General features: G+C 59.5%; 1 protein-coding gene and 1 pseudogene across 2 annotated transcripts in view; both read right to left on the bottom strand.

Annotated features, from left to right (window-relative positions):
* Positions 1-2,331: 2,331 nt before the first annotated feature.
* Positions 2,332-3,641, bottom strand: LOC136120410 (uncharacterized; annotated as a pseudogene).
* Positions 3,642-4,041: 400 nt separating this feature from the next.
* ADGRL1 (adhesion G protein-coupled receptor L1) overlaps positions 4,042-23,482 on the bottom strand; it is a 43,681-nt gene continuing 24,240 nt past the window's right edge. Inside the window, exons 4-24 of one of the 2 annotated variants that reach the window (XM_065875649.1) lie at positions 23,147-23,256; positions 19,451-19,465; positions 14,975-15,775; positions 13,811-14,125; positions 12,932-13,035; positions 12,463-12,648; positions 12,093-12,131; positions 11,740-11,923; positions 11,434-11,556; positions 10,693-10,907; positions 10,227-10,397; positions 9,579-9,788; positions 9,265-9,485; positions 8,984-9,050; positions 8,495-8,586; positions 7,663-7,831; positions 6,240-6,368; positions 5,957-6,053; positions 5,735-5,863; positions 5,579-5,596; positions 4,042-5,093 (exon numbers count right to left, since the gene is read on the bottom strand). In XM_065875649.1, the coding sequence (XP_065731721.1) occupies positions 4,351-5,093; positions 5,579-5,596; positions 5,735-5,863; positions 5,957-6,053; positions 6,240-6,368; positions 7,663-7,831; positions 8,495-8,586; positions 8,984-9,050; positions 9,265-9,485; positions 9,579-9,788; positions 10,227-10,397; positions 10,693-10,907; positions 11,434-11,556; positions 11,740-11,923; positions 12,093-12,131; positions 12,463-12,648; positions 12,932-13,035; positions 13,811-14,125; positions 14,975-15,775; positions 19,451-19,465; positions 23,147-23,256 (4,138 nt within the window). In that variant the 3' untranslated portion in view covers positions 4,042-4,350. The remainder of the gene's footprint in view (positions 5,094-5,578; positions 5,597-5,734; positions 5,864-5,956; positions 6,054-6,239; positions 6,369-7,662; positions 7,832-8,494; positions 8,587-8,983; positions 9,051-9,264; positions 9,486-9,578; positions 9,789-10,226; positions 10,398-10,692; positions 10,908-11,433; positions 11,557-11,739; positions 11,924-12,092; positions 12,132-12,462; positions 12,649-12,931; positions 13,036-13,810; positions 14,126-14,974; positions 15,776-19,450; positions 19,466-23,146; positions 23,257-23,482) is intronic. The other variant, XM_065875650.1, reaches the window with a different exon arrangement.

Genomic DNA, 23,482 nt, shown 5'->3' on the forward strand with positions numbered 1-23,482 from the left:
AGACATCAAAAATGAAAAGAAAATGTGAAAGAGAAATTCATTTTTATTTACAGGTATAGTGATTCATGCACTGAAAATGAAGAAGCAGCAATATGATTGCTTGATGGTAGCCTAGTGCAGTCGATGGGGCTGTGTACGGTTTGTCAGTGTGTGCATAAGTTTTGATACATTTTAACTTTTTATAATAGATATGTGTGTATTTTATGGTAGTAAATGATAAAATAGACTCGTATCTACATATATTCTGTGCATTCATGACATGCCTCTTAATTTTTTTGAAGGTTTCGAGGTTACATGGTTCATTTGCGAGTTTTTTCCAATTGTCGCAAATCTCCAAGAATTTTTCCAATATACTTATTGAAAAGAATCCTCATCTAAGTGGACCTGTGTGGTTCAAACCTGCGTTGCTCAAGGGTCAGCTGTATTTAAAAACCATTTAATGAGATGAGATCTCCCAGGGAGTGAATGTAGGTAAAGGTCCAAGGCTGAGCCCTTGGGCCCGCCAACATTAAGAGGTTAGGAGATGAGAAGGAACCAGTGTGGAGACTGGGAAGGAGTAGCTGGGGAGTGGGGAGGAGGAATGGCTGAGTGCGGCATCCTAGACGCCAGTGTTGAGGGCAGAGGGGCATGGAGAGAAGTGCTTGCACTACTTGGTCATTCCTCTCTCTCTGAGCACTGTGAGAATGTGAAATACACATGATGCAATTCCACTGTGCTGTCATGACCGAAAATGCACCATTCCAGTAACGTGTGGGAGTCTAGAAATAGCAGCTGGAATCAGACAGGCACAGCATGCAGTTCCTATGCTATGCTCTAATATAGCCTGTGGACCGAAGTCCAGGCTGAGAAGGGCTTGAGGCGCAACATGGCACAGTGGCCTGGCCCACAGACTTGGATGTGCATCCAGGTGCTGTAAGCCTCAGTTTCTCCATCTGTAAAATGGAGCTCGAATAACCTCCGCCCAGAGCATTTATGAGGATTCAGAAAGAAACTGCACCTGCATTGCCTAGCAGGCCCTTGAACCTACCAAGTTCTATAAACATTAATGATTCTGTGACTCACCAGTCCTCTGCTGTGGGTTCTAAATGCGGCAGTGCAGGTTCCTCACTTGGTCACAGCCTCACGGGGATGCTCCGTGCAGATCCACTCACCTGTTTCTTGCCTCCCCCCGCAAATGAGTCACGCTACTCTTGTCATTCCAAGAAATCTTAATTTCTTTATTGTTTGATTTTTTTTTGACTCAACAATTTTTTTAAACTTTTTTTTCTGAAACGTTCTTGTTGTTATGAGCTTTTTGTTTTGTTCTCGTTAAATGCACTCGACCCAAAATTGGTTTGGCATATCGAAAAGACCAAGGAGGGACTGGGGCATGGGAGAAGAGGGAGGAGGCCCAAATGGACAGAGAGAAATTGCGGGTAAGAGAAGGGGAACACAGAGACAGTGAGAAAGACACAGGGAAAGAGGTGGAGACACAGAGAAAAAGGCAAGGAAAACCAAAACCAAAGCCAAAAAACCCCCACCAAACCCAGAGAAAAATAACAAGATTTGAAAGCAAATGAATTCAGGAGCCCAAGAAAGGGAGTAGGAGAGGAAACCAAGACCCTTCCTTCTTTATACCGTCCCAGCTGGAGTGGGGGCATCAAGGCACCAGGTCTGGTTGGGGTGGGGGGGCACCTGGGCTCTCGGGGTAGCTTTGTGCTGGACTGCAGTGGTTTCCAGCCCTACCAGGGGGCCGTGCCACACAACTCTGAGGCCTGGGAATCCACCTTGGTGATTCTGGCTGGAATGGGAACCAAGGGACCCGCTGTACCCTCTCTCTCCCTTTGACTGTCAGAGTCTGGAGAGATAAAAGGAGGACTGGGCAGGGGAGAGGACGCAGGAGTTCCCCTGGGAACTCCCCCACCCCACCCTCTCTTCCAGACCTCTTTGCTGGTCAGAGGCATTCTATGACTCTAGCTGGGCTGATGCCTGGGCCGGGCCCACTCTTCCATCTACCCTTGTCTCCCACCATCTCTAGCCACCCCTCCCCAAAGAGGAGTTCCTGGCCTAGTGAAGCCAAGGAAAGCCACGGAGCTGTCTCCTGCCCTCCTCACAGAGCCATCTGCGCAAGACCGTTCCTATCCTTACTTCACCTGCCCGTCCAGACTCACCCATGGTCTGGTGAAACGGGTTAAAACTCCCTACCAGAAAACAGATGGAACCCACCTTTACCTTCTCCCCACACCTGTCCCCCCATGTGGGACAAACCACCATCTTTGGGTCTGGCCTCTTCTCCCCTATAACTGATGGGGACAAGCCAGCCCTAGCTCCTCAGGAGAAGGGAGGGGCTTTTTAGCAGCAAAAAGGGTCCCTCCAGCCACCTATCTGTCCCTTTCCCCCAGTTCCTCCCTGGAGTTCCTCCCCATTAACCCAAAGTTCATGGCAGCGGCAGGCTGAGACCCGAAGATGTTTGAAAACTCATGGCACTTGTGAGAAAAGAGGGAGGGACAAAAGAGATGAGGGGTCAGAGCAGAGGTGGAGGGCCACCCCTGGGGAAATGGCAAATGACAGGGCTGGGCTAGTATGGCAGTGGGACTATGCTACCCCCAAAGAATTGGGGGGGGGTGTTGCTGGGAAGGCCAGGGTGACAGACTGGAGAGGGGACTGGGAGAGGTACTCAGGAGACATCCCAAGCCTGGAGCTTCCAGCATCTGCAGGTCTGGGGTTGAGCCCTCTGAACATGGGTGTCCTGACCCCAGCCAGGCCCTGGTACCTGGCTTTGTCTCCCCTGCGGGGGCGTGTTGGGTAGGGAAGGCAGTCTCTCACCCCTCGCCTCCCCACCCCGTGAAGGAGAACCACCTCACCGCCCCCAGCCCCCAGCCCTCCCTCCTCAGTCATCTGTCAAACCCTGCTGCCCTCATTTTCCTTCCCCTCTCAACCTCTCTAGGCGGGAAATCGGCCCCTTCCTCCCAGGCCGAGTCCCAGAAGCAATGTACAAGAAGCAGGAACTCCAAGGGACAGCGCAGCCACCTTGGCAAAAGCATCTTTGGGTGTGAGGGTGCCTCCCCTGGGCCAGTGGGGAGGGGAAGGGGAGACAGGCCCCAAGTCCTGGGGCAGGCAGTGAGGTACACGCCCCAGGAGGGCTGACTGATGCCAGGGAGAGGCGGATCAGGGAAGGGTGCCGGAAAGGAAACGGGTTCTTTGTTTCGATGTTGCTTCTAGATTTTGTTTTCTGTCTCTGGATTGTAAAAAGCTGCTCTGGCGGCCCGCCCACCCGGCTGGGGATGCACACGTACACAGAGAAGTCCTGGCTGCCAGGGCCCGGCGGCACAGCTCTGCTCCGGAGAAATCCCGGGCTGGCCGGGCCGCAGGCTCCTGGTGGCTTCAAGTGATGAGATTTTCTTTCTTTCTTTTTTTGTCTTTTTTTTTTTTTTTTTTTTCCTTTTCCATTTCATTGAAATATTTACAGCAATGGGGACGGAGGAAGAGGAGAGAGGGAAGGGGTAAGAGGGCCCCCTAGGGAAAGATCCAAGCCCAGGACCCACTCCCCAGGGAGATCCAGACCCAAAATCTGCTCCCCATAGCCAAGCCCACAGGACTGGGAACTGCTCACATATGGCCACCCCTGTGGGCTGGGGGCCCTGCGGGGAGTTGTGCTTCATCAGGAGTCGCCCCAAGGGAGGGGGTCATTGGGTGCACTCAAGGAGGGCTGAGGGGGCAGGCTTGCTGGGAAGGCTGGGACGAAGAGCAGAGAGAAGGAGCTTCGGAGAAAGGTCCACCTTTAAACCACCAGCCACAACCGCCCATTCCTCTTGCCCTGGGGCTTTCTCCCCGCTAGGGCTCTCTCCCCGGTCAGAGGCCCCAGTCTCCGTGGAGCAGGGAACTGTAGTGCAGAGGAACCTGTCCATCTGTCCTGTCCCCACTGCTCCATCCTGGTGCAACTGGCAGCACTCTGGCTGCAAAGAGAGGAGCAGCTGACGGGTTCCATCCAGCAGGGCCTTTGACCCAGGGAAACCAGAGCCCTCACTTCCCTCCAGGGAGTAGGATGAGTAGGGGGTGGGAGGGGGAAGTCAAGAGTGGGCTGCACCCTTCCAATCTCTCCTTCCTCACTCCCCTGGGGGCCTCCTGGTTCCTCACTGCACTTGCCCCAAATTGAGCTGGTGCACACGGCTGGTGGGAAACCCTGTCTGTGAACCCTGCACCTCGGGCCCCCAGAGCAGAGCCCCCAAGGGGCCTGGAGGGCCCATGGCAAAGGGGCACCTGGAGAGAGTGGCCCAGCAGCCAGTCTCCATCAGCCTCCCTCTGCCATCAGAGCCCTACCCAGGGTTCAGTCCCCGGCCTGGGACACCAGCCCCTGGTCCGTGAGGTCCCTCAGAGACTGGTAACCAGTTGCATCTGCCCATCCCCATCGGGCCCTGGCCCCTCGAGGCCTGGGGCCGCCAGGTAGCCCTCGTGGCTGGGCCGCCGCACCTGGTAGTAGCCCTGCAGGGGGTTCCGGGCCACCAGGGCCGGCGGGCGCGAGGTGTAGTAGATTTCGGGGGGGCCAGGGGGTGCAGGTGGGGGTGGGGGCAGAGCCTCACTGGGCCCCTCGGGGCTGCTGTCCGGGTAGGAGGGCGAGTCCCGCAGGTTGGCCCCGCTGGCGTAGAGGGAGTCCCGGCCCGGAGGGGAGGAGAGGGGCCGGCTGGTGGCCCCGTCCTCCGCTGTGCAGCTCTCCGACTCGTCCAGATCGCTCTGGTACAGCACCGACTGGGCCCGGGGCAGCAGCAGTGGCTCCTCCAGGGCCTTGTAGAGAAGTTCGATCTCTGCCCGGTCAGCACCCCCAGGCCCGCCTGCCTCTTCCTCGCCGCTGCCCCCTGGCACTGGCGGCACGGGGGGCTCAGGCGGTGGAGGGCCCCTGGCTCCGCTGCTACCACCCCGAAGGTTGTTGTGCACCAGCTCCGAGATGATCATCTTCTCGAAGGCGGCAGCGTCGGCCAGGTTCCGGCCTCGAGGTGGCTCGGGGGCCCCATCCCCTGGAGGGAAGTCCCCGCTTCGCAAGGAGTAACTGTTGTTGAAGTTGCCATTGAGGGGCAGCGTGTCCATGCCGCAGGCTTCTCGGCCTCCCAAGGGGTGCTCTGCAGGCAGAAGGGAGCTGCTCAGAAGGAGAGCCGGGCAGTGAGAGGGGCACAGGCCACGTGGATGGGGGTGCCTGCTTTCACCTGGCTTTCCCTGGGTTCACCCCTGCCCCTGGGGACTGGGGTCTTGTATTCCCTCTCTTCCTCACTGGCAGTGAGGACACCAGCTCAGCAGAAGACTAGTGGAGGTACGTGTGGGGACCAGTTCCCCCAGGGTCCCCTCGCAGCTGGGGGCTTAGAGTCTCAGCAGTATGAGGAGATCTGGATGACCAGATCCCTTTCCAACGCTCTGTCCCCCCCATCACCTTCATTCCCCACCTAACGCGACACCCTCCAGCCAGCTGCCAAGCCAGAGACTGTGTGTGTGTGTGTGTGTGTGTCGGGGGGCACTCGCGTTCTTCTCTCTAAGTTAGGCCATTTGAGGAGGCCACTGTCACCTTCCCCTCCCGGCCTTGGAAATGTTACCAGGAAACAGTCCCACTTACTGGGTTCCCGGTAGCTCCCTGCAGGTGCCGGCCAGGAGGGAAAAGAGAGAAGGAGAGAGCGGGTTCAGGATGCCAAGTCTCGGCTCCAGTTCAGGAGGCACAAGGATGCCACCTGACCTGGGCTGTCACCCGCTCCTGGCACCACAGTGCTCTCACCTGGGGAGTTGAAGACGGCGGGTGAGGAAGGGTTGAAGCCCACCGACTCGGCAATGAGAGTGTTGTAGGGGCTGGTGCCCCCACGGGGCTGCAGCACGGGGTTGGTCAGCAGATGGTTCCCCATGGTACCTGCCCAGGAGGTCAGAGGTCACAAGGCGGCCAGGAGACCCGGGCTCGGGAATCTTGAGGGACTGAAGCCGGGGGTGAGGGATCCAGTCTCACCTCGGTTCAGGGTGGGTGTGCTGTTGATGTCGCCCGCCATGAAAGAGGATTCCGTCTGTTTCCTCACGGTGTCATTCCACATCCTCCGGATTCGGCTCTGGGGACACAGCTCAGACGTGAGGGGGCCCTTGGGCCGCCCACCCTCCATGATCTTTCTGAGACCACTTGCCTGATGAGCACCACCAGGGACCTGGGCAGAGAACTGCCCTGCCTCTTGGGCTCTCGGTTCCAACACTCAGCCCCAGGGAGCCCTGCCTGGCGCCCCAGCCCCCGGCCTGGATACCTGGGTCCCCGTGTAGTAGCGGGTGTTGCTCCGTATAGCTGAGGTCTTGAGTGAGCCGTGAGCGCCCCCGGGCGGGGAGCGAATGCAGCAGTAGGAGTGACGCAGGCACTTGCTGTACTCCTTATGCACCTGGGGGGGGTGAGGAGGACAGGCAGTAGGTGCCCCCGCCTTGGGGGTCCAGTGGCCAAGCTGCTGGTGGGGATCAGAGGCCCCACTGTCTCCTGTCTCCCAACAGCCAGCCAAGAAGGCTCTCTTCTCACTCAGGCCCATCCTCCTTTCTCCACCCCCACCAATAATTTCTCATCCATTCATTCACTCAACAGATCTTTAATGAGCATCCTCTATACGCCAGGCGTGGTTTAGGCCCCGAGGACAGACACAAATCAGACCCAAAGCCCTACTTCTCAGAGCTGGTATTTTCTAGCAGACAGAGACTGAACATGGGTGAAACATCAGTACGTTATGTAGGGCGTCTGATGGTGTGAGGTGCTGCCGAGAACCATGGCCGCGAGTTAGGCAGTGCTGTCGGTGGGGGTCGGGGGCACGATTTCAAAAAGATCAGGGGAGGCCTCACTAAGGAGACATTTCGGCAAAGACCTAAAAGAAATAAGGCAGTGGGCCCTGTGGATATGCGGGGAGGGGCAGGGGGCAAGCCCTGGGGAGGGTCCATGTCTAGGTGTCTGAGGGAGCAGAAGACAGAGCATGGCTGGAGGGAAGGGAAGAGAAGGGGAAGCCCAGGTTGGACCGTATGGGCCTGGGGGCCTCTGTAAGGATGTCACTGTGTGTCCGATGAGGACCATGGGACAGTTTTGAGCAGAACAGTCAACCTTGCACCCAAGACTTGTGATCACTGCCTCCTTCTTCCCCTCCTTAGCCTTACCCACCTCACTGTCCCCTAAGACCAATAACAGTCTGACCGGGCCTCCCCACTGCCTTCAGGATATGAATCTACAAACGCCTTGGCTCAGTCTCCCTGGCTTTAGTCTTGAGTCTACTGCCCGTACACCCTTCTCCACATTCTTCTGCTTCTGTTATCTCCTTAATTTATTCTTTTTTAAGATTCAGACTGTAACACACTTTATTTTAAAAAGAAACTTCCCATCACCACAAAATTCACATTTTATCCCACAACTATTGAAGTCGGAAATGTTCCGTCTGGGTGGCACCCAGAGTCATCTCCCTCCCCGTGCTTGACTTGTGCCCTGCACCCTGGGGAGGGTCCATCAACCATGTCCCTGCCCTGTGCTCTCCCAACTCCCCAAATCTGCCTTGCTTTCTCGTTCCTCTAGGCCCCTGTATCTTGCTCTTTTCCAGAACCCTCTGCACCCCTGTCTAAATCCTCCCTGTGAGCCTGTGCTTCCCTCCAGGCAGACACAGGTCCCGCTACAGAAGGCAGGCACCTGGTCCCTTCCCTGGACCTCACCTTCTTCTGTAAGGCGCAGTGAAAGACGAAGATGAAGACCCCCTGGAAGGCGTTGAAGGTGGTGAAGAGATAGGCCATGACCACCGACTCCTTATTGATGAAGAGGAGGCCGAAAGCCCAGGTGAGGCCCAGTAGGAAGAGCAGCGCAATGGCCCCCAGGGCCCAGGATCTGGGGAGAGGTGGAGAGGGAACAGGGACATCAAAGTCCCTGCCAGCAGAGATGCCTCCCCCAGAGCCCTGCTGCGTGTCCCTCTTTGAGCAGGCCTGGACGCTGCCCTGGGATGAGCAGGCCTGCCCAGTGACACTTTCACCCAAGCTGACCCTGAGGGGCAGGCAGAGGTCAGGGGTCAGGGCTCTGTGAATGGCCAGTCATTCTCCTGCATCCTTCATCCTTTTGGCCATATTTCCAGACCTTTAAACTACCTTTTGCTGCCTATCTGTCTTTAAGTTGCCCTGAAATGGACTTTTTTTTTTTTTTTTTTGCCGAGTCGCATGGCTGGTGGGATCTTTAGTTCCCCGACCAGGGACTGAACCTGTGCCCTTGGCAGTAAAAGTGCAGAGTCCTAACCACTGGACCGCCAGGGAATTCCCTAGACTCACTTTTTGAACTCAGTCTCACCCTTAGCAATTATGTGCCTAAAACCACGGCTGGATGTGCTAATACCATGTTTTCTAATACTTGTTAAATAGATACATAACAAACACAGTAAAACACCATCTTTGTCCTTAAAATCACAGTATGTGACACCAGAGGCGAGAGCACCACCGTTTAGGAAACGCTGGGAGAGGCCTGGAAAGTCCCAGGGCATGGGTGGGGCGAGGGGGTGCTCACTTAATGTTGTCGAGGCGACTGGAATCGGGCTTGAGCACGGATGAGCTCCGGATCATCTTGTGCAGAGTCACCATGAGGAACACCAGGTTCACCTGGGGGCGGGACAAGGGGAGGGGCTGGGCCAGGGTCCCTCTGCCTCCTAGCGTCAGCTCCTGGCCAAGTCTCAGCCACGACCCCCCTTCTTCAGGGTCCCCTCTGCTGCTGTACCTGCCCCCAGGTGCCTGCCTACTGGTGTAACTGTTAATGTGGCTTCGGGGCCGGGGGGGGCAGGGCCCGTGGCCTGACACAGAGCAGGGGCTCAAATCACAGCTCCTGGAAGGATGGACCTCAGTGCTGGAGCTCTACAGGCCCACTCTGCTCTCGTTTTCTTAGTTGGCTGCTCAGTTCTGATGCTTTTCAAGGGCTTGGGGAGAATGGGGGCCTTGGGGTCAGAGCTAGGCTGGATGAAGGACAGAGACTCAGTACTGGGGGTACTGCCTTCCAACTTACCACGATAACAAAGGAGACAGGCCCAATGAAGCTCCAGATGAAATAATTGTCCACTCGGAGCCAGCAGCTGTGAAGGAAGCAGGGCCGGGGTATTGAGAGGTGGGGGCCGGGGGGGCAGGCTCTTCCCTCCCTCTGACTCAAGGAGCCCAGGGACTCTGCTGGCTGCGGCCTCGGGGCTCAGGAGAAGGGAGGCCAGTGCCCTGAGGGTCCTGGCCCAAGGGATGCTGCTGAGCAGGGAGCCAGCAAGGGGGAGAGACTCGGGGGGTGAAGGGGGCACTCACGCCTTCTCGGTGCCGTAGCTGCGGTAGTCGATGGCGGCTGCGATGCCCACCACCAGGGCTGGGAAGCAGTACCCGCCCAGGTAGTAGTATTTGGTGCGGGAGTACTCGCTCTCAAACACCTCCACCAGCAGCAGGTAGAGGTGCACGCCCTCCAGGCAGAGCCAGGAGAAGGCAGCCAGGAAGAAGTAGTGCAGCAAGCCAGCGAAGATGGGGCAGGCAATCTAGAGAGTGGGGAGCACCACAGGTGAGGGGCTGCCCCAGCCGGCCAGTGTCGTCTCTCCCCCCATCCTCTCCTGCCCTGGAGTCCTGCTCACCTCATACTGAGTCTTGTCTATCCCAACCAGGAAGAGCAGCTCGGCCAGGAAGAGGTTGATGCACAGGTTCTTGTGGATGGTGTTTCGGTCAGTCTGCAGTCCCCGCAGGAAGCAGAAAGTGGAGATACAGATTGCCAGGCAGACCAGGGAGATGACAATGCCCACCCAGGTGATGACCGACAGCAGTAGCTCGTTGATGCGGCCCTGGTACTGGGGGAAGGAGCAGGGGGTGTACTTAGCGCCTCTGGTCTTGCACGTGGCCAGGGCTCAGCTTAGGTGCCAGCTACGGGCAAGGCCGTGGGCCACGAGCACCACTGGTGCAGCCCACCTGGCCTTCTGCCCCCCTGGCCAACTTGCCGGCCCCCACCCCTCTGCAGGCGGCACGCTCACTTCCTCATGCTCTGGAAGGCTCGTGGAGAGATGACAAAGGTGACACCAACGTGCTTCTCCAGAGTGCCTTGGGAGAAGGTGGGACCGTGACCAAAGAGAACCAGACGTGTGGCCTCATGCCCCGGACAAGACTCAGGCCCCCCATGCCCACGAAGCTGGCCTTCCCCGGCACCGCCCATGCAGCACTTTCTATGATGCCATGCAAAGCCGGGCCAGAAAGTGGGCCCGCCCGGAGGAGCGGAGTGCTGGCCAGCTTACGATCTCGCGGTGAGCCATGAGCACGGCAAAGTTGGTGAGGTGGCTGCAGGCGCACGTGGTGTGGGTCTTGTTGGACTCCACCAGGCGGCAGCCCTGGGTTGACCAGTAGCCCAGCATGGAACGCTCCGAGTAGTTCCAGAAGGAGCAGTTGGCATTGAAGTGGTTCTTGGCCTGTTGTGTGGTGGTGACCGGGGGGTCAGATCCGGGGAGTCCCACCCCAGCCCGCACACCCGGCTATGGGGATAGTGACAAGCAGGAGACGAGTGCCTGGGGCTTTGGGCTCCAGGTGACAGTCTGAGACCTCTGGGGACAAAACGGCCCAAGCTGCTGAGGTGGGGGCTGAGGCCCCAGGGAGGGGTTGTAACTTGCTCTTGGGGTGGGTGAACACACAGTAGGGGGGCATACACAGCCAGGGACAATGGAGGATGCTGGGACCCTCACGGAGGGAGGGGGCACCTCAGCTCACCTCCAGGTGGGCCACAGTGAAGATGACAGGGTCCATGAGGAAAACTCGGCTGGACTCCTTGTTGATGGATGCTGCGATGACCTGGGAGTTCACCACCAGGGAGGCGCCCCCCAGGCCCCCCGCGCCCGCTTCACCTGCCAGCTTCACCGTGGCATTCTCGGTGGACAGGAAGAGGCCCAGGTTGTTGTAGAGGATGAAGACAACCTTGACCACTCCTGGGGAGAACGGGTACAGCAGGGTGTGTTGTCAGCCCCTGGCTGGTGTGCAGCTCCACCACGCTGGCCGCCAGGACCTCTGAAGCCAGACAGGCTGCAGCCCAGGCAAGTGGGGCTCTGGGAGCCCTTCTGTGGGACCACTGCTCAGTTATAGGCAGTTTCCAACGGCAGGGCAGTGGGCCGGGATACACAGGCTGGGTCCCCGGCCCACCTCTCACTTACTGTGTAACGTTGAGCAAATCCCTAACCTCTCTGGACCTTAATCTCAAACGGCACAATCCTCCCTGAACTGCCACTGCACCGGAGTGAGCCCTACAAACTACAAAGTGTGCTTGGTTCTGTGGGGCTTCGGGGGGGGCGGTCTCCACGAATCCCCTGAAATGTTAACACTAGCTTGAATGAAGGACACCTCTGTGTGTCGCCATGGGTCCCAACCTCCTTTCAGGTTCTTCAATCCGATAAAAGCTAAGAACCGCCGTCCTCCACGAGAGGAGCAGGGGTGCCAGCACGGGGCTCGGGCACTGACCGTTGCGGCTGTTCTGCTTGATGGTGTTGGCGGACAGCTGGATGGAGTTCTCGCTCGGGTACTCCTGGGGGAACACCAGCTCTTGCACTTGACCCTCTGTGTTCAGGACTGTGACCTCGAGGACTGTGGGGACAGGGGACGGCAGGGCACACAAGGTTGGGGGTCTGTCCACAGTCCAGAGGCCCGGGCTGTGGCAAGAGGCCCAAGGTCGAGGGCCAGGGTATCCCCCATGGTCTCCAGGCCGAGTGGGCCCCCACCGTTCAAGATTTGCGCCCGAACTTGCCCTAGCGCGATTGTAGCACTCACCCACGTTCTGCTTGGCAGCCAGGAAGCGGGCAGGCTCCCTGACATTGTCGGCCAGCAGGAAGGCGCCCTCCTCTAGGACGTCCAGGAGCATGGTGGCCGTGTGCACCTGCTCGGTGGCATTCATGTCCTTCCAGGACTCAAGAGCCTCTGGCCGCAGCAGGTTGTCCACCGTCTCCACCACGGCCTGCAACGGTGCGGGGGCAGCTCCGTGATTCCCCCTACATCCTCCAGTTCCCTGGGCTGGGCTCTGCGCCCCCTTCTCCGAAACTCCATCCCCAGCGCCACCTGGGGCCTGCCCAGGAGCGACAAGGGCTGCCCCACCCCCTCGGCCAGCAGGAGCCCTTGAGCCTCACCTTGATATAGTCCTTACAGGTTCTCTCTCGCTTGTGCATCTGGGGAAAGAGATGGAGGTGCTCTCAGGGCTGGTCTCCCAGCCCCACTCCTCTGACCCCGACACTCATGTCTGGGCCCCAGGGAGCTTGCTCTTCTGCCTCTGCTACTGACCTGGGGCTAGGCCATGAGCGAGAACCATTCCTAAGGGAGCCCACACCCCCAGGACCGTCCAGGGCAGTTCAGGAGGGAGCCCCAGTAGACCTGGGGTCTGTCCTTCCTCCTTCTCCCGTCACCATGGGTGGCAGCCCAGCTCTGCGGTAACAGGCCGGCTATCTCCTAAGTTCCCAGGGCAGTGTCCCCTGCCCTGCTGGCCCTGCTGCCAGGCTCTACCTTGTTGTAGTTCTTGCCAGCTGACTCGCGCTCGATGGGCCGCAGGGCCTGCAGCTGGGCATCCAGGATGTCCAGCAGTTGCTCCATCAGCTTCACAGAGGAGGACACATCACCCGCATAGATGGAGCCCCGGGTGTGGCGGGCCAGCTCGCTGGCAATGTTGGCTGCGTTCTCCCCACTCTTGATCTGTGTGAGGCGGGAGTGGGATGCCCCGGCTCTGTCAGGGACCATTTTGCTTCCCTCTTCACGCGCCCAGCCTGCTCAGCCCCTCTCATCCCTCTCTCTGCTGCCCCTTCTCCATCTGCCTTCTCCCTCCCCATCTATCTCTGCTCCCTCTGCAGGCCAGGGAGTGGACCCCTGCTTGTCTCCCCAGTTGTTCCATTGCCCCCACTGTGCCCTGTGCCCGGGCACCCAGGGCCTGCTGTGTGAGCACGTGCGCCTGACTGGGAGGGGCAGCTTCTGCTGGTACCTTCTGGGCCACCTGGTTGACCCAGGGGGAGGTGCAGTTGCTGAGGTCAGGGCCCCGGGGGTTCCAGAGCCCCAGGGCTGGTAGACACTGGAAGGAGGCAATTCCTGTAGGGACAGACACACAGGAACAGAGAAGGGAGCCACAGGGAAGGAGAGAAGGATGGGCCAAAGCAGGGAGAAAGGAGATGACAGAGAGAGGGGATGAGTGGGTGAGAAGAGAGGTGAGGGGAACACGGAAGACCAGACATGAAGCAGGCCGGACAGTCAAGAGAGGTGTCACTCTGAGGTGACATAAGCCACTCCTTCTTCCCCTAAACCCTCCCTCTGGGCTCCTCTTCCGTCTTTGCCTACCACAGTTGGAACCTTCTAGCAAAGCTCGCCTTGCAAGGCCCCCCCCCCCCCCCCCCCAGCTCCGAAGCCTCTTCTGACCCTCCCCTTGGGATCCCTACAGCATGCGGTCTGGCTCCACCCTCTCTGGCACTTCAGCTGCTGTGTCCTGTCACCAGCTGCTCCCGGGACTGTTCCATTTCAGTCTGAAGCCAGGACTCAAGTTACCTCCCGTGGGCTCCCTGCAGGGTCCACCCAGCGCTTTGCACGTGGCGGGTGCTTAGTATTGCAGGAGGGGACGGGGGCCGAGGCGTGGGGCACTAACTGAGCTGCTGCTGTGTCCTGGGAGCTCTGCTGGGCTCTGGGGACACAGCTGCAGACATCAGGCGTGACCCCTGCATGAAACCCACACTCTGCCAGGGGAGATGGACAGGTAAGTGCATCTATGTTGAGCTGAGTTAAGGGCATGTCCCCTGTCCCTTCCCTGGCCAGACCCAGCAGTGGCCATTCCCCGAGCCAGCTGCAGCGGAGGTAACCTCGGCTCTGCACTCACCTCGAGTCCCCTTGGGGCAGGGCCTCTCCACCAGCATGCCCTGCTGGGTGGCCGGCCACTGGACCCGCCGCACCTCTCGAGGTTCACAGAAGAGTTCCGGGGACACGTGCAGATTGGGGGCGGGGGGCCGCCGGGTGCTGGGGGCGGGGGCAGTGGCTGGAGGTAGGTCAGGTCCCAGCTGGTTGATGGCACCCACGGGGTGCGTGGTGAGGGGCGCCCGGCGGAGTGGGGTGGTGGCCGCAGGCGAGGCTGTGCTGGTCAGAGGTGTGGGCCGGGCCGTGGTGGTCGTGCTGAGGGGTGGCGAAGTGGCTGGGCCTGGAAGGGAGAGGGGATATGAGATGGGGTTACCCCCACGCTTCAGGCCTATTGAAAGATATCCTGGTCCCCACTAGGTCTGGGAGAGCTCCCCTGGCCCCTGTCTGCCCACAGAGGTCCCTCGTACCCCTGGGACCATCTGAAGCATTGGAAGGTGGCAAAAATTCACTCATTTGTACTTTGAAGTCTGAGAGAGCAACCACAGAAGACGGGCCAGGAAGGAGGTGTCTGGAGGCTGTTGTACACAGCCACCTCCCATCCTCATTCTACTCTTTCTCTGGTCTCTCTGACCTGGCCACGTCCCTTCCCTCTGGGGGCCTCAGCTCCTCCTTTTGGATTAGATGGGACTCCCTGGAGCCGTGGGGCTGCTCAGAGCTGGTTTGGGGCAGCTGAGCGGGCGGAATGAGACTGTGGAGGGGCCCCCAATCCTGGCCAACATCGGCGGCTCGGCTTTGCTGTTTTACTGATACTGGGCTTCCACCCAAGATTTTGGTTGAAGAGGTTCCAGGGCTCAAAATGCACAGGCCTCTAGGAGACATAGCGCAGCTTGGTTAGGAGCCCAGAGTCCTTGGTCCAAATCCTCAAATGAGCAAGCTAATCCCATACTCACCCAGTGCTTGGGTTTCCTCATCTGTAAAACGGGGCAATAATAAGCCCCGTCTCCTAGGCTGCGAGGATCAGAGAAGTTAATTGCGTGCTTAGAACAGCCTCTGTCACATTGCCATGTCACACTGCCATTGCCTCCTGGGCTCCCCCGAACCCACCTCCAGGCCCCCTAAGATGTCACAGAGTGCACCCCCGACCCTGGGACCTAGGGGGCGTTTGGGAGCGAACTTGAGCTGTCCTCACCAGCACTGGGGTCGGGTGGCCCGAACTCCAGGCTATAGCGCACCACGAAATAGTTGTTCCAGACATACAGCTGGTTGTCACGAGGGTTATAGTCAACGGAAGAGACGAACTGGTAGGGGTTGGGGAAGGCCAGGCTGACGGGCTCCTCGCGGTTGGCGTTGGTGTTGAAGGCGTAGTCCACGCGGTTGCCGGCCGCCTCGCTGTCGTCATCCACGTACACGGAACGCAGCACGTAGAGGACACCACACACCATGAAGGCGTTGGACGCCGAGCGCTTGTCGTAGCCGGTCTCCCACGTGCCCTCGAAGCGCAGCGTGTAGGGGTTGAGCTGGCTCACCACCAGCCGCCCGTTGTTGCCCTCGGTGGCGTAGATGACCCACAGCCCGTTCTCGTCCACGGCCAGGTCGATGTCGGTCTTGCCCCCCCAGCGGTAGGGCGAGGTATCGTGGTAATTGGCCGTGTTGATGACCGTCTCCCCGCTCTTGATGCGCGTGCGCAGGTCGTACTTGACGATGTTGCGCGTGCGCTCCTTGTTGTAGAAGACGGCGCCATCATAGACCACGAAGCCAGTGCCATCCACACGGTTGGGCAAGCGGTAGGTGGTGGTGTGGCGTGCCGCCACGTAGTCCTCCCACGAGGCGTACTCGGTCAGCGTGTCCGTGCGGTAGGGGATCCAGGGCATGACGTAGATGCGGTCACCCGCCTGCAGTGGGTCCTTGCACCATGCGCCAGACTGGTGCTCCGACTCGTGTGTCGAGGTGGGGTCCAGCACCTTCTGCAGAGTCCCTGGGCACACGAATACTGGGCCAGGTGGGTGGGCGGGGAGGACACGGGGGAGAGGAGCAGGGGCAAAGGAGGGGGAGAGAGAGAGGCAAGTTGGTCACGCGGCCAGGGGGGGTGCCAGGCTGTCCCCTCCTGCTGCTGCAGTCACGGTTGCTTGGTAGGGCTGGTGATGGGAAGGGGGTTTGCGGGCTGGGACCCCTGCCCCGCCCAGCTGCCCCTCTCCCTGGAGATGTCAACCCTGGAGGCCATTAAGAGCAGGGTTAGTGGTGGGAGGTAGTGCCCCTCTTTCCTTCCCTGGCTGCTAGAGACCCCACAGGCTGGGGATAAGGGGTTTGGCAAGAGGCATCCCAGAGACGATCTCATGTGCCTTAAGCAGGAGTGGAAAGATTTCCTCACTGCAGCCACTGGTGGCTTTGAGGTTCCAGGGACTCAGGGCCCTGCCCCTTCGCCATCATCTGCGCCCCTATGGAAGAGCTAGGGGTCAAGGGTCCCATCCTTCACCAACCACACCAGGACACAGCTTTTTTTTTTTTAACTCCATTTTCTTCCTCCTGCAAAAACTGCAAGGCAGAGTGATGGTTCCGTACCCACTGTGGGTGGGTGTCAGGAGCGCACTTCTATTCCAGGGTGGGAGAGGCACCCGAGGTTCCTGATGCAGCCTGTGGCAGCCCCCACCCCCAGTACCCATGAAATCAGTAGCTGAGGAAGGGTATTCGGAAAAGTCCAGCCCCTCCTGAGGGTGCCCAGCCCTGCCCCAGCCGGCAGGGTCTCTCATGGGGTTTATTCAGCAGCAGACACTGACACTGGTGCACAGGGGTGAGGGGGAGAACTTGGGGAGGGAGAGGACTCCCGGGAGAGTTGGGTGGGGGGGGGGGGAGAGCTGTGTGGAGGGAAGAGAGACAAGGTGGTGGTGGTGGGGCTCGGCGAGGTCCTGGCTCCAAGGGAGGCACACTGGAGAGCACCTGGGAAGAAAGGGTTAGTGCTGGCGAGGAGAGAGGGGGGTGAGCAGAGAATTCACTCCAAGGCCCAGGCCCGACTGAGGGTCCCTTGGGGGGGCAGTCCCAGGTCCAGCTCAGAAGGGGCAAGGGAGGGAACCAGGTGCTAGGATAAAGACCCAGCCCGCCCCCAGCAGGCCCCGCCCCCCCACCTCCCCTGCCCTGACCCCGATTTACCTGCAACCATCCCCGGCTCGGGAGGAGGGACCAAGGCAGCGCTGATGTCAGAAAGGTGGGGGGCCCCGCCCCACCCCCCCATTCCCTGAAAAGGAGGAAAACCTCAACTGCATCTCGTTGGCCACCAATAGCCTGCCCCCCCTTGCCCCGTCACATCCCAGCGCCGCCTACTCCTAGCCTCCCCTTACTGACCGGGTGGGGGGTCTGGACTTTCAGTGTGGCCAGGCTCCCCTCCTCCTCCTGTAGAGGTGATGTCCCTCCATCCAGGAGGGCTGGGGCCCTCCCTCTCACCTCCCTGCTAGCAGAACCCACAGACAGGCCAGGGTGAGAGTTTGTAGTGAATTCTCTGCTCCTGCTTGGTCTGTCACCAAAGCAGCTGGCCCCGAGGGGACAGGGAGGGCTGGGACTTGGTGCCGGCTTGGGGGGCGGGGGCTTGGCCCCAGTGGTTAGAGGGGCTTGGACACTTCTCATTCCCCCACTTCCAGCCTCATTCTTCAGGAGGCTCAGGTGGGTGGGTGCGGAGATCCAGCCCTCCCTTCACAGCAGCAGGGGGACATTTTGACCCAAGGGTCTCCAGGCACAAAGCAGCCAGGAGCATGCCCTGTTTTAGGAGGGGGAGGGGAGCTTGGGGCTCCACCATCTCCCTGTCCCCAGTGCCCTGAGGGGTTGGCCTGCACCTTCTGTTCAGCACACTGGCCTCTGCCCTTTTCCCCTGTCCCTCTGGGTCTCCCCTCTCCCCAAGCTAGGTCCCCCGCCAGCTTTGTGACGACTGAGCAGATGTGCTTGTGGGGGGGGGGGGGCGGGGAGGGCAGTGGGAGGTCTCAGAGCCTAGCCTGGTCGGCAGGGCATGGCGGAGGAAAACGTGGTTAGAGGTTACCCTGGGGAAGGGGGAGAAGATGAGGAAAGGTCTGCCTGGGGCCTTTGCCAGCAAGGACCCCTCCCCAGCACCAAGCTCCCAATACCTCCTCTGCCCTCCAGCCTCCTCCCACCCGCCCTTTGAAGAGAAAAGATCCCAGGCTGCCGTATCCAAACCACCACCGGGCCTGCAAGAAGAGTGTCTGGTGCTGAGTGGGAGAGAGACTCCAGGAGAAAGAGAGGGAGAGAGTGGAGGGGTGCAGTGAGGGGCAGGGCGGTGGGCTGGTTGCCCAGGCCTCTGTGAGATGGGGGAAGGGACAAGGGGGAGGGGAGCAGCTCGGAGGGACCCCGCCCCACCTCCCTCAAAGGGGATGCTCCATCGACCACCGTAATTTCAAGGCAGAAGTGATCCTGAAAGGTCATCCCTTCCTTCCATGGCCCCTGCTGCCTGCCTCAGAGCTGCAAATTTCCCAAAACTTCCAGGGGAGGAAGTGACCATCCCCAAGAGCCCAGGCCTGCAGCTGCAGCCCTGCCCGACTCCACTAACGGACAGCTCTGCCCCCTATGGAGTTCTACCCAGCCCCCGCTGGAGGTTTCACCCGCAAGAAATTATGGTGCTCGTGGAAGTCCCCAGACCCAGCCTATACCTCCCCCGCCCCCCTCTCCCTGGTCCTCTAACCACAACAGCCCAGAAGAAACCCTGACTGCAGCTTCGCAAGTATTTCAGAACCAGAGAAAATGCTCCCCCGCCCCTCACTCCCCCAACCTTGAGGCCCGCCCCCACCCCCTCGTCCCGATTTGGCAGGCTGCCCTCCCCGGGCTGGGGACAGCTTATACCCCTCCCCAGGGCTGGGCCCCCCCGCTAGTGGAGGACAGGGATTGGGACTGGGGGAAACTGGTACTCCATGCTCCAAAACAGCTCTGGGCCTTGGAAACGCCAAACCAGAAGGAACTGAAGCCGCCAGGAGCCAGAGAGAGAGAGAGAGAGAGAGAGAGAGAGAGAGAAAGAGAGAGGAGGAATCTGCTCCCCAAAAGGAAAACAAAGGTGTCCCCTCCACCCTGCCTCCCCCGAACCCCGAAACATGTTACAAAAGCGGGGGGCAGGAGGAAGAGAGGAGAGAGACGGCTCACCCGGTGCCCTTCACCCCTGGTCGGGAGCCAGGGAAGGGGGTCCCTCCCTCCCCACCCGCCCTGGATGCTTACACACTTCTCCTGAAGGAGGCAAAAGAAGTATGAGAGAAGGCCAGGTCCCCCCCGGCCCCGCAAGGGCCAGGGACTAGGAAGGTGGGCCGGGGGGGTGGGGAGGCTTGGGGGGAGAGAGAGAGAGAGGAGGGAGGGAGGGAGGGGGGGGAGAGAGAGAGAGAGAGAGAGAGAGAGAGAGAGAGAGAGAGAGAGAGAGAGAGAGAGAGAGAGAGAGAGGCAGAGAGAGAGACGGAAGATCCTGCCCAGGCTCAGAGAGGAGCTTCCTCAGGTGTCTGGAGGGTGGAGTCACCCGGCTGCACCAGGGCTTGCCCCACCAGGGGGACACTGGGGTGGGGAATAGCGACTGGACCAAGTTTGGGGTGGGGGGAGAAGAAGGGGCCGGAGGGGAGGGTGGGTCACATAAGTATGGTGCAGGTAAAACAAAGTCTGAGTTAGGGGTTAGCATTGGTAACAGTGCGTTTACCTTTCTGCTCCACTTCTACTTTAAGCATCGGAAGAGAGAGAGAAAACAAATTGAAAAAAAAAATGTGCAAGAAAAAAAGAGAAAAAAAAAAGATTAAATTGCTTTTGTTTCTTTTCTGGCAACACGCCCCCTTTTCCTTTCTTTCCTCACTCCTGGTTCCCCAACCCCGAAGGTAGCATCAGCCCCCGCCCCCAAGTCCTTTCCTTCAGGGAGGGTGTCAGGGAGACAGTCACAGGGAGGGGAGACACATGGGAGGACAGAGACCAAGAGAGACGAGGGGTGGGGGGGGAGGGGGGTGTACAGGCAGGCATGGGGGCAGAGCCCTCAGATGGGAAGGGGCACCCTCAGTGCAGTGGGGACTGGGGAGGGGAGCCCCAGCTGGGAGGCGGCTCCGCTTAGGGGGGCACCAGGCAGGGATGGTGGGGAGGGTGAAGGAATTACTTAGATTCCCCTTCAGCCCGGCCTGCTGCCCTCCTGCTAGAACCAGGGGCCCAGGGGAGGGGATTCAGTGCCTCCTGGGGCCTGGTAGCCTCACGAGAGAGAACACATTGGACTCCTTCCCCTTCTGTGCTGGCCTTGCAAGACTCCAGCTGAGTTTCCCCAAACCCTCAGAACCCCAAACAAGCCAACACACAGAGAGGGTGGCAGCATCAGACACAGAATGACGGAGAAGCAGACAGGCAGAGCCCCCTGGGCCTCAAAGAGCCCGGTGGGGGAGACAGAGGCAGAGAGGGAAGAGGCTGGGGTGGGGGGACATCACAGATGGGGCAGGACAGCAGGTGGGGCACAGACACGCTCCCACACTCCCCCGGGGCAAGCCCGAGGCTCAGTTTCTCTGCCCAGCTCCCCCCTGGGGGCCCAGGAGCCGGGAGCTCCCCAGCCCGCTGTTGGGATGGGCGGGCGGCACCTGGGGGAGGAAGGGGGCATGGTTAGACTGTGCTCAGCTGCAAGGCAAATCCAGTGTTAGTCGGGCCTGTCCGGTATGTGTGTGTGGCAGGGAGCCCTGCACACCCACTGCTCCCTTCCCACGGTAGCCCCTGCACCCACCCCTGACCAGCACTGGGGTCACCCCAGCTTCTGAAGCCCAGGGCAAGATGGCTGCCCAGGGCACTCCCCCTCCAGGCTCTGTGTCCCTGACCCCTTAGGAACCTCTGACCAGGGCCTCGCTCTCCTGCCACCTCTCTGGAGGAGCAGTGTTTGGCTCCCTTCCCAGCGCCTCATCCAGGGCCTGGTACGCAGGAGGTGCTCAGAGAAACTCTGGGGGATGAGTGAGTGCCCGGCTTCCCTGTTCTGCGGCGTGGCTTCCATCACCCTTGTAACACCAGCCCTCTTCTTCTGGGACCGGGAGTTAGCTCAGCCCCCCCCCAAGACACATCCTTCATGTCTGTGAGTACGAGTGCGTGTATGCGTGTGTGCCCCTGACTCTCCCAGGGCTCAGGCTAGCTCTCTCCCATCAGACTGGGGGCTGCCCATCCCCTGAGCCCTCCTGCTCTCTGAGGGTCATGCCCTCCCACCCACACTTGGAGGTTTGGCTCCAGGAGGTCTCTAAGCCCCTCTCCTCCCCACACCCTCTAACTTTTTTCCTGCTCCTTTCCCTGCACGGTATCCACTTTGGATGCCACTTGGATCAGGGGATTTTTTTTTTTTTTCCTGCCCTTTATCTTACCTGCCTCGGGAGAAATTGGGTTTGTCATCTGTTGTTAGTTTTATTTTTGATTACCGATAGCAAGGATAATAATTGGTAAAAATCACGATGAGGAGTCACAAGAAAAGCAACAACTCCCGAGTGCCCAGCGCTTACTCCGTGCCAGGAACCGCGCTAAGCACCTCTCGGGCAGCCTTTTGAGAACCCTGTCTATAGAGGGGGAAAGAGGACCAGTGAAGTGAAGCAACACGGCTGGGGCTCCCTGGCTATCAAAAGCAGGCACCGTTTCCCTCACATCTATGGCTGACGGTGCACAAGGAGCTTTTACCCACGTTCTCTGTACTCCGGGCAACACCTCAGGGAAGGTGTTTGATTCCCCTCCCACCATTAGAGAGGAAGGTGTAGGTTCAGCTGGATCGAAAGGGCACCCAAACCATTACTGAGCACATCCTGAACCAGGCTTGGGCCTGGGCGCTGGGGGGGTGAAGATGAGGCCTCTACCCTGGAGGAGTTTACATCCAGCACTCTGTCACCAGGAGCAGCCCCTGCGGCCAGCCCTGGGTTAGGCGCTTCGCACACATGATCTCCTGGACTTTCGCCTCCTTCTGCAGCGGCCCAGAGAAATTAAGTCATTTGCTCAAGTTTCAGAGCCAGAAAACCCAAGGGCCGGGGCCGAGCCTCGAACCCAGCCTGATTTCCCCACTGTGCTACGCTCCCCAACTCCTGCCCCTCTTCCCTGCTGCCCCAGCCATGGGGCTGGGCGGTGTCCCCAGTGCTGTGGGGAGGCTTCAAGGATCAGATGGGCGTCCCTCTCAGGCAGTGGCTGGAGGCCTTGGTCGCTGAAAGGAAAGGGTGAGGAGTAAAAGAAGAAGGTTATGGAAGCACACAAGCTGTCCCGTCTCCCCCAGCACGTCTGCAGTCACCTGCGAGGAGAAATCAAAGGTTGGGGGGAGGGGGGAAGGCTGGGGTGGGAGGGGAGAGGAGGGAGAATCACAGGGCCTCCTGCGCCCCCGCCCCTACCCCCTCACACTCAGACACCCTGGTGGCCCTGCCTCCTCCCGCCTCTGCCCGGAGGCCCTACCTCCAGGTTGCCTACATGAAGCTGGGGGTGCAGGGGAGGGGATGGATGATGGCGGAAAGGGAGGGAAGAGTAAGGGCTGGAAAGAAGGGCCACGTTAAGGGTGGGGTGCTGAGGAGGAGAGACCCTGTCATTGTTTGCTCCCCTTGGCCAGGTGCAAGAATGGCAGGCCCCTGGCTCCCCAGATCACCTTTCTCAGGCTTCCTGGTGCCACCCTCAGTCCAACATGGTGGCACTTCCTTTGCAGACAGGAAGTACTACTGTGGTAACGGGCAAACAAACCAAGAGTTAGGAATCTGTGGAAGATGCCCCTAGCCCTTCACACCTGATCTGCCACCAGGCCTCAGAGGGTGGTCTGCCTCTGTATGAGTACAGAGTCCAGCTTCCAGGACTGGGAAGGGGCAGGACTGGGGGCACGTGAGGGGTGAGGGGGACAAGAGAAAGGAAAGGGAACTCAGAGAAAGGGGGGTGAATGAGAGGGAAGAGCAGGTGTGTAAGAGGGGGTCACGAAGGGAAGGGGTGAGAGAAGAGGAGGGAGGCAGAGGAATTAGAGGGCAGCGAGGTCAAGGTCCAGGAAGAGGAGAGGAGAGATATAAGTGTGCCAAGTGGAGTACATGGGTGTGGCCTTGGAGTGTATAAATAAGCCCAAGGGCATGTGAAGAAGCAGGGTGAGCAGGCCAGAGTAACAAGAGTTGGAGAAGGTGCCCAGTGGATGGGGACAGAGTCTATGAGGGTGGGGGTGTGGGTGGGGCAGACACCAGTGTGGACAAGGGTGTCTGGGTGAAGAGAATGTGTGAGGGAGGGAGCAGGCCCAGCTGTCCCCTGTGTGCCTGGCCCTGACTTGGCCCTGTGTGTGTGTGTGTGTGTGTGTGTGTGTGTGTGCGCGCGCGCGCGCGCGCTCAAGGTGTCTCCTCCTCACTCACTTCTGGAAGGGGGAAGGGCCCGCGTCCGCGTGAGGAACAAGATGACTCACTGTAGGGGACACAGTCGTACTGCACCTCCAGGTACTTGTAGGTCCCGGGACAGGGATCGGGAAAGGCGTCGGAGCCAGCGACCACCACGCACTGGGTGCGGTTGTTACACCTGTGGAGGAGAGACGGGGAGCTGGCAAAAGACAGGCCTGGAACTGGGTGGGGGGTGGGGCAGGGTCAGGAGAGGAATGGACAACCCCAGATTGGGAAGGAACTGTGGAGACCACGCCAGGGACCTTGTGTGGGCATTGTTTTCTGTTTCCTGCCTGCTCTCTCCTACCAGATAGGATTCTTCTGTTTCTAAGCCCTGGCATGGCATGAAGCTTAGGGCTGGGCCA

The sequence above is a fragment of the Phocoena phocoena genome, chromosome 3 (genome assembly GCF_963924675.1).
Source record: "Phocoena phocoena chromosome 3, mPhoPho1.1, whole genome shotgun sequence".
Taxonomy (NCBI): domain Eukaryota; kingdom Metazoa; phylum Chordata; class Mammalia; order Artiodactyla; family Phocoenidae; genus Phocoena; species Phocoena phocoena.